The sequence below is a fragment of the Strigops habroptila genome, chromosome 20 (genome assembly GCF_004027225.2).
Source record: "Strigops habroptila isolate Jane chromosome 20, bStrHab1.2.pri, whole genome shotgun sequence".
NCBI classification, from domain to species: domain Eukaryota; kingdom Metazoa; phylum Chordata; class Aves; order Psittaciformes; family Psittacidae; genus Strigops; species Strigops habroptila.
The window spans coordinates 4,831,943-4,850,147 of NC_044296.2; the positions used below are offsets into that span (position 1 = coordinate 4,831,943).

The following is an 18,205-nucleotide window of genomic DNA, read 5'->3' on the forward strand; positions in this document are numbered from 1 at the left end:
AGGGTGGGCTGTCTTCATTCTTACACAAGGGTCATCCTCAGTAAGAACATATGATCAAAAAGTTCCTTCTATCCATCAAGTTCATTGCCCCGGGTAACCCCAAGAATGTTCCAAAAGAGTACCTGCATGGTTAGGCCAAGCTTTTTCATCCTGTCCTTTCCTTCTTTAGTCCAAGGAGCAGGTTCTTCATCATCCCTCCTAAGTAAGTAACGCCACACTAAAAATCCAGATTTCCCTGTCTCAGGCCAGTATTTCACAACCTAAAAAAGTCAGAGTCAGGTCCATTATATGCTATAAAAACGCTTTGATAACCAAATTATCTCCCCCTAATTCAGTAGGCGACTTCAGATCCTTCTTACCTTATATATTCCGTCATATCTGTTCCCTTCCACAGGAGCGTATTTACTATGTTTGCCACCTTTCACATTCCTCACCACTCGGACTGGCTTTCCAGCTCTCCAGTCCTTGGCTTCAGCTCCATTTTTATCATTGATGGGGGCACTGCAGTTCAAAGCCAGAGCTCTGGAAAAGAAAGTCCAGTCAGCTTAGAGGGTTTACCAGGCAGAACTCCTTAAGAGTCCGAAGGAGGAGAAAGCAAAGCTCACACAGTAAACCAGCTACTAAGAAGTAATAAACTTAACTACGATTTTACTCAGAGCAACACATGGATAGAGTCGAGTACACCTCTGAGAGTAGCAGTGTACTGGCATTGTGCTGAGCCACAGCAATGACTACCAAGAAACTGGAAGCTGCTGCTGCCTCTTTGGAGATACAGAAAGAGCCTCTTCTGAATCTCTTCCAAGGAAAAAGGATGTAGCCAGGCTTTTTGTAACACCTTCAAGTGCCTTCTATAACACTGAGAGAGGCAGTAATTAAGCCTCCTCAGTGAGGACCACATTTAAATATGCTGATTATTCATTACATTGCATGGGCAACCTCCTCCACTCGAGTCCACAGTTACTCATAAGAGCAATCGTTCAGAATTACAAGTGACCAGTGGCTGCAAAGGTCTTCAGGAGACAGTATGAAAACTTCTACTCTAATTTACTCCTCCGTTTCTTAAGTTTCAGTCAATATTAAATCTGAGCCTAATACCATTTACAATCCTGTTTCATTTATAGTGTACTGCAAGAAGCATTTCCATTGTGCAACTGATCTGCAGCCTAAAGACAGCAGTTGAAACCCAGTTCTCACAGGTTTTTCCACTTAGCCAATTCCTTTTGACACAAACAGGACAAACAGTTTTCCAGGTTGACACACTGCCAGCTCCGAGGTCAGAAATGGAGCACTAACGGCACTGACCTGTTCATGTTGGTGAGTTTTTGATCACAAGACTGTTCCGCTGTGCGTTTGTTCCCAGAAAGATCGCGCCCTCCGCTCCCTGTATATGTGAAGGAATTTCCATGATCCTGAAACGTATATGGATGGTTTCGACACATTCACAAAGATCATTCAATAGAAGCAGATGAGTCTTTTAATCAAGCAGCTTTAATGTGGTATTCTCAAAAAAGGAAAGATGCTTCCTCCCTTTAACTGCCAGACTCGGTTAGTCTGTGGCGCTCCCTTAGATTGTCAGAGAGAAGAGTCAGGGTGACAACTGTTGTGTTGTCACACACCCAAACAGTGCCAAAAGAGCTCTGCCAAGAGAGCGGTATGCTGCTCGCACAGAACCAGCTTGGAAGCGCAGGGGCATGTTCCACATGAGGATCACGTAACAGTGTAAGCGCTGAGGCACAAGTTACATGACCTTGCACTCAGAATTAACACTTAGAATGGCTACAGAGATCCGTGGCTGTTTTACATGAGCTTTACCAGGTCAGGGTAAGGGAGCACAGGCTTGGGATGCAGCAGTGTCTGCAAGAATGAGCAGCAGAGCCTGGCACAGCCTCTCGAGGGCTTGGTTTGACTGGCAGAACCAAGCTGTGTAATCAGAAGTAGGACTTTTGTCCTTGGTTTAGTTCTGAACACTCCCCTGACACACAAAGATCCGGCAGAATATACCAGGAGACTGTTCAAGCTGTGGGTGTGACAGAGACCCTAAGAAGGCAGCTGAGGACTCTTGGAATAAAAGCTGACATAAACATATTAAACTTCATTCCAGTGACCCCATTTCTCAGGTTGGCACATATGACTGGATTGTGCTTTGCTTAAGTATCATCAAGATGGGGAAGCACCCAATAGAGAATGTAAAAACATAACTAAGGCCAAGTCTTTGTTTGAACAACAAGTTAGTTTGGTTCTCAGGCAAAAATAAGCAAGATTCACTTACTATGTCATCTTCATAGCCCCCTGCCAGAACCAAGGAATAGGCACCATCATTACTCCTGCCGTGGATCCCTGCAACGTGGGGCCTGTGAACGCCAGATTCACTCACCTGAAAGGGAAACGTTTGCTTGGTAAGTGCTGCCCACAGGCTCCAGCCAGCACAGATACCCACTGGTCTTGGAACCAAGTTTACTAACAGTACTGCTACAGATCTGGTTTGCATCTGGTACAGCATGAAAGCACGTTCTCAACACTGTAATGAATTTAGAAGTTTGGATCTCTCTCACTGAGATTGCTTATTAAAAAATTACAGAAATAGAAATAGAATATAGATATGAAAATGAAACGTTTCTATGAGGAGATTAGTTTTGGAAGACTTCTAGTAACTAACACTTGAAAACAGGATCTGGCCAGGCCAGTGATTTTCTTCCCCAGTTTTCTAACAGGATGAGAAAACCACCTTTTAATGTGGCTGGGTGTTTGAGAGACCCTTCCCAGGAGAACAAGTGGGAGATACCACACACCTCCAGGACAAACTATTGGAAACAGACAGGTTTGGGGTTCTGAGTTATCAAAACCAAAAACCACTAAAACACCCAAACACACCCTTGAAACGCCTGGACAATGCAGCATTAGTTATGGCCCACTTGAGCTACACAAAGCCAGAATTCTTTCCTTTCTGCACTTCCATATCCAGCACCATACACTCCGAGATCAACTGTTTCAGGTTTCTCCTAAGAGCTGGATCGTTCCCATTTTTCCCTACAGTGCTCAGGATTTAGCTTCCTACCTGAACTCTGAACTTCCACATGGTGCCAACCGGAATCCCAGGAATTGGTCCATAGTGGTTCGAGGGGACAATGGTACATTCCTTTGTGCGACCGACACAAGCCATGCCCTGTTCCAAGGAGCAAGACCCATCAGGCAAGAATGACAAGGAACTAACACACACTATTCTTCAAAAGAAAACGGCTTTTGAACTGACCTTGCCCCAGTCTCTCCGCGAGGATGAATTAGCAGATGCCATCTTTTGTTTCTTTTTACTGTCTTTTAATTTCTCTCCTGCTAAAACCACCTCACTTGCATCATTTCGACATTCAGGGCAATACCTAAAGTCACCAGTCAATGAAAATTAACTAGTAGCAAAGCCTTAAATTGAAAGAGAATTTCCTCAAAACACACTGAGTTATGTTACAATTTTCCCACGTGAAACTAGACAGGACACCAAAACAACTCTCCATACAGGAATTACACTGGGATTAGCTAGTGTTCTACACAAGCTCCTGAGCCATTGCAGATGTGTCAGGAAATCAGCTGTACCATAAAATCCTTGTATAAAATGCTGAAACAGGACAAGGAATAAAACAGTGTATTTCACTATCTATATGCATAGACACAGGTGTATTTCATTATCTATCTCTGTATAGATATCACGATATATATTTCATAGAAGAGTACATATCACCAGCCTAATATGGTGATGGAGCAGGCTACTTGTAAGGAACCCATAAAAACACAAGTTAAGCCTCTTGGCATCAGGTTTGCAGTTTACAGGTAGCTCCACTTCTCTTTGACAGGTATAGAGATCCCAAAACTAGGAAAAGAAGTTTGTAAGCCACTGGCTTAAAAGATGCTCTGACTAAACTGATGCTTGAGGAAAGCTACGAAGTCCTACCAAAAAACCCAAACACACACAAGCAGCTCTTCAGCTCTACAGTCACGATATTGCCACCTAAGGGCAGTGCGAAGCCCTCACTTTCTGCCCCTAATCAGACAGTAATTGCAACAGCACACAGAGAACTCACCAGTCCTCATCGTCTGGTATGCTGCTGAGGGGAGGGTTGAGGCAGTAGATGTGGAAAGCCATATCGCACTCATCACACATGAGCTGTTTATCTGGATCTTGTTTGCCTCCACAGATATGGCAAGCACAGATTCTGCAGGTCTTGTTCGGGTTGTCCTTACAAGCTTTACACACAGGTCCATTCTGGCCTGCGAGCAGAAAGAAACCACAGCCCCCTTCAGGCTCCAGAAAGCACCAAGATACACTGGAAACAGACAAAGGTGTCACAACTACAGGCGTCCTGGAACTCTCAGACCTTTGATCCTCACAACGACAATCAGAATATCCCAGAATATCCCGTGTCTCTGAGACACACAAGAACTATGCAACAGACTCACGTTTGACTGGAGGAGCAGTAAGTGGACAAGCACTGCCTGGTTCTTCTATTTTATAAATTTCATCCACTAATATAATTCTGCAGTCATTCAAGGAATCACCAGCATCCCTGTAAGGAGAAGGTGAGGACAGGATGAAAGATCAGACTGTGAAAGGATCAGAGTTCACAGCTGTGGAGGCTCCTCAGCAATGTGCATGATCTGGCTTTAGTCCTGTATCACACAAAACCTGCTCCAGCACCGTGTGAGCTGGGCCAGTGGCATGACAGCATCACCACGAGTCACACCATCTTCATGCAATTCAAGTGTAACCCCTTTTGTCTTAATGAAAACTCCAGCACTTGTAGCATTCCAGTGACTCTTCTACCCCAAAAATGTATTTCAGACTACTTCTCCTCATATTTTATAGTTTAAAAGTCAAAATCACTGTGGTGAGAGGAAAAAAGAGGAACATTCTGGCAACCCTGTGAAAATTACTGAAAATTAAAAAGATATATACACACACACACACACACACACACACTTTGTCTCCCTAAAGTTTAGATTCCCTTATATGTGGGCTCACTTACTCCTTCAGGAGAGAACTGGAGTAATTTTTCATCATCTTTATAAAGTGAGGGTTCAGTCTACATTATTATATCTAGCACAAAATAGTACACTGCAGTTTTTGTAAAGCCATTATGGGTAGTTACCACAGCAAACAGCTCTTTGCCTCCTAGCAAATATGGGGCACTGCACGACTCCAGAGCTCACGTTGCTCATGCCCTGCAACTCCTCAGAGTGCCCGATTCCTGCAGCAGCAGTTGACCAGAAGTGCAGGACAAGGAAGTCAGCCACCCAAAAGGACAGTCCCGCTTCTCACCTCCCCCAGCATCTCCATCACACCCTTTTCGCTGCATCCGTTCTCCAACAGTCACTCAGACTTAGAAGCTTAAGCAGTGAATTCAGTTGATTCCACATTACAATTTGCTTACCCAAGTAATATCTTTGCATTTATCTCCTTGATCATTTTCATTTCCCTTTTCTGCAGGATCTCTGCATCGTACCAAAACCCTCTCTCCTTCGGCTCGTCGGGGTTGTAGTTGACCATCACCACCTGCCCCACTTCCAGCTGGTGCCACTTCAAAATAGTCCGTGCACGAGCCCGTACATCATTGGAACTCAACTGTACAACTCCATTCTCTGGATAACTTGGAGCAGAAGGAAGGCAGGGAGGGACAGAGAAGGAAAATCAGATTCAACATCACAGTTGTTACAAGTGATCAATTTTATCCAGACAGGTCAATTTATGAACTGATGCAAGACGCAAGAATATCATCAAGAACAAAATCTCCTTTTCCCACTCAGCCACAGCCAGCATGGGGCAACCTGGCTCTGCTGCTATTGTATCCCACTAAAAACTTGGATAGCAGCATTCCATATTTGTAAAAACATGACTCCAGCCCCCTGGAATTCCAGCTGTAAGACAAACTTACAGCTAACAGGGCTCTATTACTGCATCAGCCCAGTTCTGTTTTACCCTGTGGATCTCTACAATCAAATTTCCCATCAACATCATGATCCAAATGACTTTATTAGCCAAGAACGTAACAAAACTCACTCTTCATATTTCACATGATATATTACGTCTTCTTCAGGAATGGCTGTCGGCTGGTCAGGATCTGAGCAGCTCTCAGCTGATGCACTTGCAGGTTTTTTTCTGCTTACATTTACAACCTGGGCTTCAAACCATGCCCCCATATTCATATCTCGAGCGTCGACCAGGTCATTGATCTACACAAAGCAAAGTACACAGCTCGCTAAAATGGGCTTTCCAATTAAGCATTCGTTTCCAAGTCTGTTAAAAATTCAATCATCCCAAGAACTTCAGTATCAAGATATTTAACAGATCATCATAAAAATTAAATTTCCTTCGCCTTCACCTTCCCAATCCCAATTGAAATAGTCTTCTCAGGTTGAGCCACTAAGGCTAAATATCCATTCTGCACCAGCATGAGCACAAACAGGCTTCTTATCTAGCACAGACCCTTATCAGGCAGTCTGTAACGGACTTCCAGAGCGGCTAGCTCATAGTCTGGGCAAAGGCATCACTAGATCTGTAATAAAATCCATTGAAACAGGCAAGTAAAAGGATTTGGAACAGCTGGTTGAGATTTTCTTTTGTTCATTCAAGGAAGTTTCAGCTTTGACAAATGCAGTGACTCCGAGCAAAAAGGATTCAGAGTTTTTAAATCAAAACAGGCACTCTGAATGCTTTTTATTTGAATCAACTCACGTATTGTAGTTTTAGTTAAAAGGATAACATGAAAAATAAAACATTCTGGCCTACAGCATGTGGCATTGAGTGGGTTTGTGGCTTGGTTGGTATTTTTTTGTTTGGTGGTGGAGGGTTTAAGAAAGAAAAAACCAGTACCCACAGAATGAGGGCATAAAAGAGTTCCAGAAATTCCCAACTCCAGAGAACAGTTCCCCTGCGGGTGCAGTTCCCAGGAACCTCAGCTCTGTAACACCTCACCTTATAGAGGCCGAAGCCCGGGTCGGTCCAGTCGGGCTGTGCCGCGGTGCTGGGCTGTCCCTCCAGTTCCAGGGCACCTTCACCATTGTGAGAGCTTTTGTCAGATTCGCTTTGGCCTGAGCCGCAGCCAGAGTCTGTGTCCGAGAGCTCAGGATCCTTTTCCTTGCTAACAGCGGGAAGCACCGCGGGGCTTTGTCTCACCAGGAGTTGAACAATATCGTTCAGGCCGACGCTGTAATCGAAAAGGGAGTGACCATCTTCCATCTGCAGGAAAGCAGCGAAAGCAGCTGGTTATTCCAGTTCAGAGCCACCCATCGCGCCGTGATCGGCCCTACGCGCCGAGACAGAGCACGTTGCTTTCAAACCATGAGCACTCAAGGAACTTGGCATGAACTTCAGCACCACAGTTCCTTATGGATTGTTATTCTTACCATAGAAATGTTCTTTCCTCAACAGACTGTGCAAGGCAGGAGAACAAGACTTCCACGCTGCGGTAGACTCACTACCCAGAGTAAGCCACAGCATTCTAGGAGATCTGAAAGGGTTTGCATTACATTCCCAAGGTATCAATTCTGGGAAGAAGGAAGACTTAAAGAACTACAGATCCCCTACGCTCCCTATCAGGATTTAAAGGTAATTCCACACTACTTGCTAACTCAAAAGGAAGTTCTTTATTCCTTAATTCGGACACATCGGAACATCAACTTGGACTAATCTTTAGACTGGAATCATGTACATTCCGGATGACAGTTACAGCATCGCTCTGTTAAACATGGGATTATGTAGAAGCCAAAGAGCTCATCACTTGCTTCTCTCTGGGCAAGCACACAAGTTTTCCATTGAATGTAAAATCAAAAGAGATTCAATTCAATTTGAAACTACCCCCTCACTTTTTAGCACAGCACGGCCTAGTTTCACAGCCTCTCTAAGTGTACCAGCAAGTCTGGCATCGGCTGTAGATCCTACCCCTGCAAGAAGGCCAGACAACCATGAGGTCTCTCAGTTACCTTCCCAGAACTCTGAGGAGCGCTTCCATTTTAGAGTTAAACTGTAACCCTCGAGCCCACAGCGCAGGCAGACGTTTAGACAAGCTTCACCACATATTTAAGGTCTGACTAAGAAATTATACAGGAAATGATCATCCCCTTCCAGCCCAAAGCACCAGAAAAAGCAATCCCCCGAGCTTTGTTCTCTATCGGGGGGAAACAGAGCAAAACCACAAAAATTTACCCTTCACAGGAATCGCCAGGAGAACTCAGTTCTGATTTATGGCAGAAACCAGCTGTGGAACAATCCCTGGAAACCTGACTGGCCAGGAAGAGATCTGGGCTTTTTCGAGATGAAAACCCCTCGAGATACACAAGAACAAACCAGAACCTGGTTCTTTCTCAACAAAGAGACGGGGTCACCAAGACTTAGCATTGAACATGGTGTCGTTATCACCCAGGAGCACCAGAGGCAGCAGGTGCTGACAGGGACGGAAAAGCCGAGCCCGGGCACAGGCCCCAAACCCGCGGGGGCTCGGAGAATGGGCTGGAAGAGGCGCCAGCAGCCGCGGCCGCACCTCGAACAAAGGCCATGGGTCTCTCCATGAACAAGGCTTTTCCCAACACCATTTTAAAAGCTTCCCAAAGAAGAAGTGGGAGATTTCTTAACGATTGAGAAGGGCAGGCAAAGCGCAGCGGGGGAAGGATGCCCAAGGGAGGTTAAAACCCACGGGGTGAATGTTTCTGTCGAAAACCACGCCTAAAGGAAGGATACTGGAAGTGCACAAAGAGGAATTGTCTTTGTAAGGCAAGAACATCCTCGCCGAAACAAGTTATCACTTCTACTGAAAATCTGCTCCTCTGCACAGGCTTCAGCGCGGCGCTGCCATACCCTGGACCAACCCTCCCCTATCACTTCATCTACAGCCACAAATGGGCAATTACTGCACCCAAAACTACACTAATGCAACAGAAAAGAGGTGGCACAAGCCCTTCGGAGATGCTCCACGTTCCTACAAGCCTCTTATACTGCTACTGGTACCCAAATTTGTCAGATTAAAGCTAATCCAGGTGTATTTCCATATCCTCCAGTCACACCTGCTAATTCTAACCCACCACCAGCTCTAGTCACCCTAAAATGGAGGGAAAGGTGGGAAAAAGAGACTAGAAGAGATGGTCTAACACCACCTATCCCATGGGATTTGGCTGCAGCCCAAAGCAGCTGCTATCTCTGCCATAAATGTCCCTGAACAACCAAGCGCCAGCGGAGTTTCTTGAGTGGGAAGGTTCAGCAGCGCAGGGGATGGAAAAAGGTGTTTGAAAAGAGGATTCTTCGGACAATAAGTTTGAAAAATGGGTCTAAAAACAGCGTATTGGAAAAAAGTGTACTTGAAAACGTATTTTAAAACAGGTTTGGTTGGTTTTAAGATTAATTTTGAGAGATTATTAACTCGGTGGAAGAAAATAGTTGTCGTCCAACTGCGATACTGCCGAGAACATACTCGAAATGTCACAGCAAGATCTTTACTTCGTAAGATTTCCATTTAAGAGCAGAACAACTTAAAACCCACAAGCTGCTATCCCAATTTACAAGGAAAAAAGGGGGGAAATCGGCTCTTGGTGGCTTTCCAAGGGGTACAATTCATAAGGCAAGAACCCCTGGAACAACTGTGTTTGCGGACACATCCCAGCAGCGGTGTCAAGGCAGAAAAGGGACAGGTTAGATGATAAAGAAGAAGAAAAACACCTTCGAAACAACTAAAGGGCCACCCTCGCAGTGAGGCCCCGCAGCGCGGGGAGACACTAGATGGCAGCAGAACACCCCGGTTTTGGGCAATTAAACAGAATAAATGAAGATACCGCTCCCCAGATGGCGGGGACATGGTTGGGGGGGGGTGAGTGGAGCGGCTGCGGAGCCCCCTCCCGCCCTCCCGCGTCCCCCGCTGCAGGGGGTTCGGGGCTGTCAGACGCCCCCCGCCGCGCCGGTACCTGCTTGCCGCGGTAGAAGAGCCGTTGCCGGTGTGGCTCGACACCGAAAACCTCGTGTATCCGCAGCCGCAGCCCTTCCACCTTGGTGAGCTTGGAAAGCGAATCCACGCGGTGAGTCTCCTTCCCGTCCATGGTGCGTACCTGGATCCACATGGCGCCGGTGCTGCTCGAACCGGGGACACCGAGAAGCGATCGGGGTCAGAACCACGGTACCGGCCCGCCGGGAACCGCATCAATGGGACCGCGCAACCTACGGCCACGCCCCCTTTCTTCCCCCCCCCACACGCTATTGGTCAACAGCCCGGCCGGTTCCAGCACTGATTGGTTACTGGCGGCTTTAGTCCCGCCCCCCGAGTCCTCCCACGCCGAAGCCTAACGGCTCCCGGCTGCGCCCGTGCCGCTCCGCGGGCGCGCGCCAACTGTATCTCGCGCCACAATTGAAACCGCTCCGTCCGCTCTCGCGGGGGCCCCGCCCACCGCCCCCACCCCCAAGTCTCGCGAGATCATGCAAATGGGATGCATTTGGGCGTCTTAAAGGGGCCCGTCACCGCCCGCCGGCCCGGTGCGAGCGAGCTCCCCGCGGCGCCGGACGGGCTGGGGGGGGGCGGCGGCCGCAGCCCCGCGACCCGCGCGCTCACCCGGGGAGGGGGCAGCTCCTTCCCTTCCGACCGCGTTAAACCCCGCGGGTGTCAGCGGTGCCCTCAGCCCCGTCCGCATCACCCCCGAAAGCCAAACGGGGCGATGCCCCCCCCCAGGCACCGCTGGTGACCGGCACCCCACGGTCCCATTGCAGGGCACGGAGCGGGGGTCGGTCCCGCTGCCGTGACCCCCGAGCGCCGCGTCCCGCCAATCGGCACCAGAGCGGCCGCGCCCCGCGGAGACCGGCCCCGAGCCGGGGTGTGGGGAGCAGCGGACCCGCGGCCCGGCAGCTGTCATCGGCCTGGGCGCCGCGGAGCCGCTCCCGCAACAGCCCCGGCACGGACACGGCGGGGAAAAGCCCCTCCGCCCGCTATCCCCCCGCTCCCGGTCCCGGTGCCGCGGCGGGACTCACCGGCGTGGCGGTGCTGGAGGCCGGTGCCGCGCTGCGCTCCGCGGGCTTTGGAGTTTGGCGCGGAAAAGCCCCGTGCGCGGCGGGCGCCCGCCCATTGGCCGCCGCTGGCGGGAACGAGCGGGAGGGGCGGAGCCCCCGCCACCGCCTCCCGGGAGCCGGGGTCCGGGGTGGGGGGGGCACAGGGACACCCGCTGGGACCGGCGCTCCCCGGGGGCTGCACCGGGGATCCGCGACCCGGGAGACGCAAAATCCCGCAGTTCCCAAAGCGCGGGGTCCGGTGCCGGGAAAGCCCCGCGGCCACCGGGACCCGTTATTGTTCCACAAACCGGGCCACGGAGAGCCCAGTGGGAGAGGAGACCCGAGTGACCCCCCCCTCCCACAGCCACCCAATGCACCTCCTCAGCGGGGGCTCCCCAGCCCTTCGGGACTGAATAACCAGAATAATCCGAATAATCCAAACAATCCGCAAGAGGCCTCTAACCCCCCCCGGGCCGTTAGATCCAGGTCGCTCCAGGGGCTCCCGTCCAGCCCCGCTGGTGACACCGTGGCCTGGGTGACACGGCAGAGCGAAGCCGATGGGAAGCGCTGCTCTGGGAGGATGTTTTTCCCCCAAAACTACAACTACAAGTAAATTGCGCATGGTAAACTTTGCCTCAGACGGGTGTGGGATGGAGTAAACTGCGAGCAGGGGGTTACCAAGAGGTTTCTGAGAAAACTCAGCTTCAAAATGAGTCTAAAAGCATGAAAATTGGTGGTTGGGGGGGGGGGGGGAAGACACCGGGGCGGGAAAAGCGGGAATGGCGGCGGGTTGGGCGCTGCCGGAACAGCTCCGCTGACCCTGCAACCTGCGGACAAAGAGAACACGAGGCGCGCCAAGAGAAAGGCAACGCGGCCTCTCCCGGTTACCCCCAACCTCTCGCCCTCCAAACAACGGGCTGGGGGGGATCAGCAGCCTCCCGGCCCCAGCGCGAGCTGCCGGCTGCTGCAGTGAGCACGGATGCACAAGGGAACCTCAGCGTTGCTCCTGTCCTGTCTCAGGATCCATTTGGGATCCCTCGGTTAAGGCAGAGATCACAGGTTGGAAGTCGCTGGCCTAGATTCAGTTAGTCCCAAAGGTGAGGCGTGTGTCAGCGCACAACAGCCTTGGCTCTGACCTGCAGCACTCAGGCTCCGTTTCCTCTCAGAGCCGAGGGCTTTGCCTTCCCAGAAAGGCAGTTTTTCCCTGTTGGATGCACTGGAGCCTTACCCTTGCCCTTGGGCAGCCCCAAGCCCTGCAGCCTGAGGGGCAGCCGCAAGCCCTGCAGCCTGAGGGGGCTCCTGGATGCTACAGACCTTGTAGAGAGAAGGAGGAAAAACTCATTGGAAAACACTGGAAAAATTGGAAAACATATTTTCACCCTTCTAAGGACAGGCTGCAAGTCTGAAGCGCCTCAGGTTTGGATGTCCTGGCTTAAAGTTCCAATTAGTTTTGCTTAACAGCACACCTGGATCCGTATCCCACCACCCACATACATCCCATTGCCAGAGGAGTGCAGAATCCACACCCCTCATGATTTTGAGATGCAGGACAGTTAAATGACAGATTTTTACTACCCTCTTTCAGGTCTTGCCCCCCCCCCCCCCCCATTAGGGTCCCATCTCACATCCATTTAGGAACTACCCATATGCATCCAAGCGTGCGACATGCACACACGTCCTTTTACCCTCAGCGGTTCCCCCCGCAGCGTGGGGAGCTTCCTCTAGGACACAGGCTGCTCAAGGCAAAGGCTTCAGGCAGTGGCTGCCTGTGACCAGTGTCAACTCAGAGTTAGAACAAGCAGCCACCACCTTCTAGAGAAGCTTCTACTCATTTAGTGAATCCACATAGAGCAAAAACCATGCTGCAGCCTACACACTGCTCGCTTGGGTCTACAGAGCACTTAAGGCCCAATTCTAGGTCATTCTAGTAGTGGAATGTTGCTCTCATTAGGAGTCGAATGATACCTGCTCTCCTTTTAAGGTCCTCCCTTCCATTAAGGGATAGGACAAGAGGGAATGGGGACAGGACAAGGGGAATGGCTTTAACCTGCCAGAGGGGAGATTGAGATGAGCTCTGAGGCAGAAGCTCTTCCCTGTGAGGGTGCTGAGGCGCTGGCACAGACTTTTCCCAGAGAAGCTGTGGCTGCCCCATCCCTGGCAGTGTTCAAGGCCAGGTTGGACACAGGGGCTTGGAGCAACCTGCTCTAGTGGAAGGTGTCCCTGCCCTGGCAGGGGGTTGGAGCTGGAGGAGTTTTAAGGTCCCTTCCAACCCAAACCACGCTGGGATTCTGTGATTAAACAAGAACATTGCCAGGGCAGCTCCCAGAGAACTTGGCGCTGGAGAGACAAAGCCTCAGGTTTCCATTGATTGTCAGCAAGAAAAGAACATGACTTGGTTACATTGGAGTTATCCCAGAGGCTGAGGATTTTTAGTTTCCTCCCTTTCGGCTCATTTTAGGCATTTCTTTCCTTTGGAGTTGCAATTCTGATTGAAAACACTGTTCTGCCATCTGGTAAATGCCCCATGCTGGGAGGAAACAATATCCCGGTCCTCTGCCAGCAGGGATGGCCAGTTCAGCTTATGAAAACCTAAAGAATTGGTGAATTAACTTGCAAAAAGATGCAGTTAGCAAGAAAAGAATTCCAACCGTCTCCAGCCCATGGAAATATTGTTCCACGTGAAGTTTGGGCACAATGGTTTAGGAGAATCCAGAGTCCAGGCACGGACATAAGAACTGGCAGCTGATAAACATCATTAAAACAAGGCTTGGGTGAAGAAACATTGAGAGCTGCTCTTACCAATTCCAAGCGGAGGCAAATGTATCCTTGGGTGGGCTGTTGGAGTCCCCACGATTCCCAGTCCATCCCTTACAATGCCTTTATAGCACTTGCCAGGAAAAATAGCAGGGCGCTGGTGCCATGAAGCCACAGGAAGCATCACAAGAGATCCCAACACCCTCTATATGTTTAACAGGGAGTTGTTCAGCTTGTGGGAAGCCATCCGGGTTCAGGAACGTGCACCTTTGGCTTCTCCTTCTGCAAACCCCCTGGATCCCACCAGCTCAAGAGGCCACATCTGCCTTGCCCAAGGGACTGGCCGTGGCGCTGGAATCATCCCAGCGATGGGGAAGCTGTAGAGGAGCAGCTACAGGAGAAGATCCTTTGCCAACCATGAAGGACACACGCAGGGGAAGGGAAATGGACTGTTCTACCTGATAGAGGTGGAAAAAACGCCAAGAAGCGACCCTCGGCCCCAGCTCGCTGCGCGGCCTCCCCTCCTCAGTGTCCCGATGGAATATTGCTGCTTTACGTGCAAATAACTTACTTCTGGCTTCCACCTTCCCTAAGAGAAATCCTTTGGGGTTTGTGGAGCTTGGAAATCAATGCTCAGATGTGGAAACCAGTGCAGGGAAACAGGTCCCAAAGCAAAACCATCTGAGCTGGGAACACAGAGGTCTCCCGTTGCCATTCAGATCCTTCACTTTCTCCTACTCAACATCCATGAACTTCCACCCCGTTGCTGAATCTTCCTCCTGCCAATGTTTAAGCAATGCCTTAACTAAACTCTGCTACCTCTGTCCTGGGGTTTGCATGATGTTTCCCTTCTAGCACACGTTGTGTGGCTTAATCCCCAAGCCATGGGAAGTGCTCCGAGAGCCGGGACTCCCTGAACCAGGGCAGTTGGTTATGGAAAATCGAGATAGCTCCAACATACCACTTTTAACCTCTTGGTTTTGGGGGAAGCATTTGCAGTTGTGCTTTTATGGGAGCAAAAAGGTATTTCCTCCAATTTCCAAACTACTTGGCATGAAGGTAGCCAAACTCCAAGACTGGGGAGCGCAAAGGAAGCCGGTGTCTCTGGTTACTGGGGAAGCAAGAGCAGGAGTCTCAGCAACGGGCTGAGATGGAGAGGACACACTCAGCTGGGCCAGGAGACATCTGTCATCTAGCAAAAACCAACCAGCACCGCGCTAACCCATCCCACCTTGACCTAAGGGATGAGGTAGAGCTCAGCAGCAGAGGGAGGAGCAGATGGGTGTGGAGAAACCACCCTGAAAAGCAGCAGAAAGGTGAACGGGGAGACTGGGAGAGCAGCCAAGGAGCCAGGAGGCTGCTCCCTGCAGCCAGGGCAAAGCCTGAGGACGGGGCTCAGGGCAGGAACCGGCCCCAGCCGCTGCCGCTGCCTGTCCTTAAGCTGGGGTAGAGGTGCTGGAGGGGAAGCAGGGGCCGGGGAAGCTCCAGGGATGTGCAGCAGCAGCCGGGCAAGTCCTGTTTGCGCTGGAGCGGGGTGAGGGCAGCAGAGAGCTGCAGCACGTCCTGCAGTGGGAGAGCGCTTTGGAGGCTCGGAGAGCCCCGCGGAGGCAGGAGCCGGGCTGAAGCTTTGGGTACGGCTGCGGAAGGTCACAGCAGGCTGGTGCCTGCCGAGATCCGCATGCAAACACCGGTGAAAGAGACTGACCGATGGGTGGCGTAGGGCACGGTCCAGCAAGGAGCTGTCTTCTGCCACAGCCCTGCCTCCATCACTGTGCTCTGGATCCAGACACCCAGGACTACCTCAAGGACACAGGATGTTCCATCAGACTGTGGCCTTGGGCAGGGCTGCTGCGACAGGGCGCTCAGCAAACACCTTGTGGACTTTGCACAGCAACGAATGGCAAAGCTCACAGGCTGCCCTGTCCCCTCAGAGGGCTCCAGACAACACGGTGCTGCAGCTCCTAAACCAAGGCCGCCGGAGCTCAGCAGCACTGAGCCTCTCCAGCAGCCTGCTGGAAGTCCAAGGGCTTTCCCTGACAGAGCCAAGGAGCAGAAATCAAAGCAACACATTCCTCACCCTTGAATCATCTTTTCTCGTGCCTCTGTGTGCCCCGGGGGAGGTGACCATGGCATGATGGCAGGTTACTAACGCAGTAAATGCCACGGAAGAGCAACAAGACCATTTCCGTTGCAGCAGATGAACACTTGTAGATGTGGCGCTTCAGTGGCACGTGTGGTCCCCAAAGGGACGATGCTGAGCTGTGACGCACCAACAGAGCAGGGAAGGGAATTGCACCTGACAATGGGGACCCAACATCCTCCAAATCCTCCACATGCTCAACAAACCCAACCAGCACTGGGACAGCTGAGCAGGATGGCGCTGGAGAGGCCTCGTCCCGTGCAGCCCCACGCTGAAACAAGAGCGGTGGGTTGGCAGCAGGGGTGTCCTGGCTGCCCACAGGCACAGGAGATGGGGCTTACGCCTGGGGATCACCAGGAGGATTCTGCCCCATGTCCTGATGATGATGTAGGGTTTGGACAAAGGCTGGAGTTACTGATGGGATGCTGCCTCTTGGAGGAAGCATCGCCCAGTGCCACAGGGCTTGTTGCGCAGCCAACACAACTCCCCTTCCCTTCCCCAAACATGTTTCTCTGCTTCCTCCCACGTCTTTCCCGCACCCACCAAACTCCTTAGAACTGATCTTGGTTCAGTATAAGCACCACATGTGTGGTGCTTATACACAGCTTATGTATATAATATATCTCGTTATGCTTATACGTAACAAGAACCACAGAAATGAGCATACAAACCTTTGCTCTGAAATTGCAACCTCCAGGTTTTCAGTGTTCTGGCACTGCAGGTCTCCCATCAAGCAGGAGCTCCAGGCATTGCTATTTTGACCTAGTAGCTAAAGCCACACTTTAGATATTAAACATTGTCTCATTAATTATAATTATTGGTTATCTCATGCAAACCACTTGCCACTTGTGCTCACATTGGCCTGTGCCACCTTACAAGCCACATTAAGGTGTTCCGTGCAGATAGTGCTGGTTTACCCGCTCGGGTGATGAAATACAACCTGCCTCATGGGACTTTCACCATCACCACCACAACTGGCCTACTCAGGCACTTCACAGCCATGAACTCACTGACAGTTTGCACCATTGACGCTTTACCTGAGGATGCAGCTGCTCTCCATATACAGGCCAACATTCAGACAACACAGGAGTGATCTTGCTTCCTAAAACCCCCCAGCAATTCATCAGATCTTCAAAGGACGGACAAGAACATCCATTTTTTCCCCTTCACTCATCACAACCTCTAAAAGCCACCGCGTGACATCTGCTAAACAGCTTCAGTTCTAACACAAGACATGAAACACTTCACAAGCACGGTTCCCCCTGTGAAGGGAAGAGGATGACAGGAGGGACCATGCGCTGCCAGGGAGTTGGTTGGGTGAAGGGTTCCCAGGTGATGCTAGAATAGAAAGTTTATGTCACGCAGCCAAATGCACAAAATCTCAGCAGTGCAGGTGGTAAAACAAGAGGCAAAAGCCACAATAGAAGCTGCAGAAGGTCAGAGTGGACACTGAGAACTGCTTCTTCCTTAGGAGCGTAACGCAAGGCTGGATCCCCGTCCCAGAGAGGCTGTGAGAGATCCTCATCCCTGGGAGTTTTCAAGACTCAGCAAGACGAAGCCCACAGCAGAGCTGACCTGGCATTGCCAATAGTCCTGGCTCAAGCAGCAGGTTGGGCTGCCTGACCTCCAGAGGTCTTTCCAGCCAGCAGCTCCATGCTAAGCCTGGCTCAAGGGAGATTCCTTCCCACCTCAAAGCTGAGCACTGATAATTGCCTACATTTCTGTCAGCTTAACAGCACGTTTTCAAACAGCATTGACAACTCCTGCTCTGCCTTCACGGCTTACAGAAATGGGACCTGAGATCTCCTGCATTCACTGGCCAAAAACAAGGTGACTCAATCAGTTTAATAGCTTTAGAAGACTTCAGATCATTCTTCCCCATGCCTCAGCTTCCTCCCCCACTGATCTTGAGAACAGACAACAGGAAGCTTAATTGATGGTTTCAAACCAGGTTTTGAGATCTGGAGATGAAAAGGCACAAATGGAAAAGCAAAACATTAACTAAACTTTAAATGATTTGTTATTGCTAATTAAAAAGCTGAAGCCTCCCCCAGGCAGACTCCTGCATTGTTGGGGCTCCTATCTTGAAAATCACAGCAAAGTTGAGCAGCAGCATGTTTCGCCATCGCTTATCTGCTGTAGCCAGGCAAGGGCTGAGAGTGAGAGAGCATGTCCTGCTCCTTGGGTAGTTACAGCACCCACGCTGCAGGGCAGGAGAGCTCTGCCAAGAACACATCGGAGCCGAGTGATGTTTCCACATCACAGACCCCACGTCCCACTTCTCTGGAACTGCTTGATGATATCTGTGA

At 50.6% G+C, this 18,205-nt stretch overlaps 1 protein-coding gene across 4 annotated transcripts in view; it reads right to left on the bottom strand.

Annotated features, from left to right (window-relative positions):
- Positions 1-6: 6 nt before the first annotated feature.
- Positions 7-18,205, bottom strand: part of UHRF1 (ubiquitin like with PHD and ring finger domains 1) — a 28,122-nt gene continuing 9,923 nt past the window's right edge. For 2 of the 4 annotated variants that reach the window (XM_030509671.1, XM_030509669.1), the window contains exons 2-13: positions 9,934-10,096; positions 6,959-7,222; positions 6,044-6,216; positions 5,418-5,633; positions 4,447-4,553; positions 4,071-4,257; positions 3,251-3,374; positions 3,056-3,163; positions 2,270-2,374; positions 1,303-1,409; positions 360-522; positions 7-260 (exon numbers count right to left, since the gene is read on the bottom strand). In XM_030509671.1, coding sequence (XP_030365531.1) covers positions 69-260; positions 360-522; positions 1,303-1,409; positions 2,270-2,374; positions 3,056-3,163; positions 3,251-3,374; positions 4,071-4,257; positions 4,447-4,553; positions 5,418-5,633; positions 6,044-6,216; positions 6,959-7,222; positions 9,934-10,086 — 1,899 coding nt within the window. In that variant the 5' untranslated portion in view covers positions 10,087-10,096 and the 3' untranslated portion in view covers positions 7-68. Of the gene's footprint in view, positions 261-359; positions 523-1,302; positions 1,410-2,269; positions 2,375-3,055; positions 3,164-3,250; positions 3,375-4,070; positions 4,258-4,446; positions 4,554-5,417; positions 5,634-6,043; positions 6,217-6,958; positions 7,223-7,389; positions 9,461-9,933; positions 10,097-10,984; positions 13,064-18,205 lie in introns of those variants that run through there. The other 2 variants (XM_030509668.1, XM_030509672.1) reach the window with 2 other exon arrangements.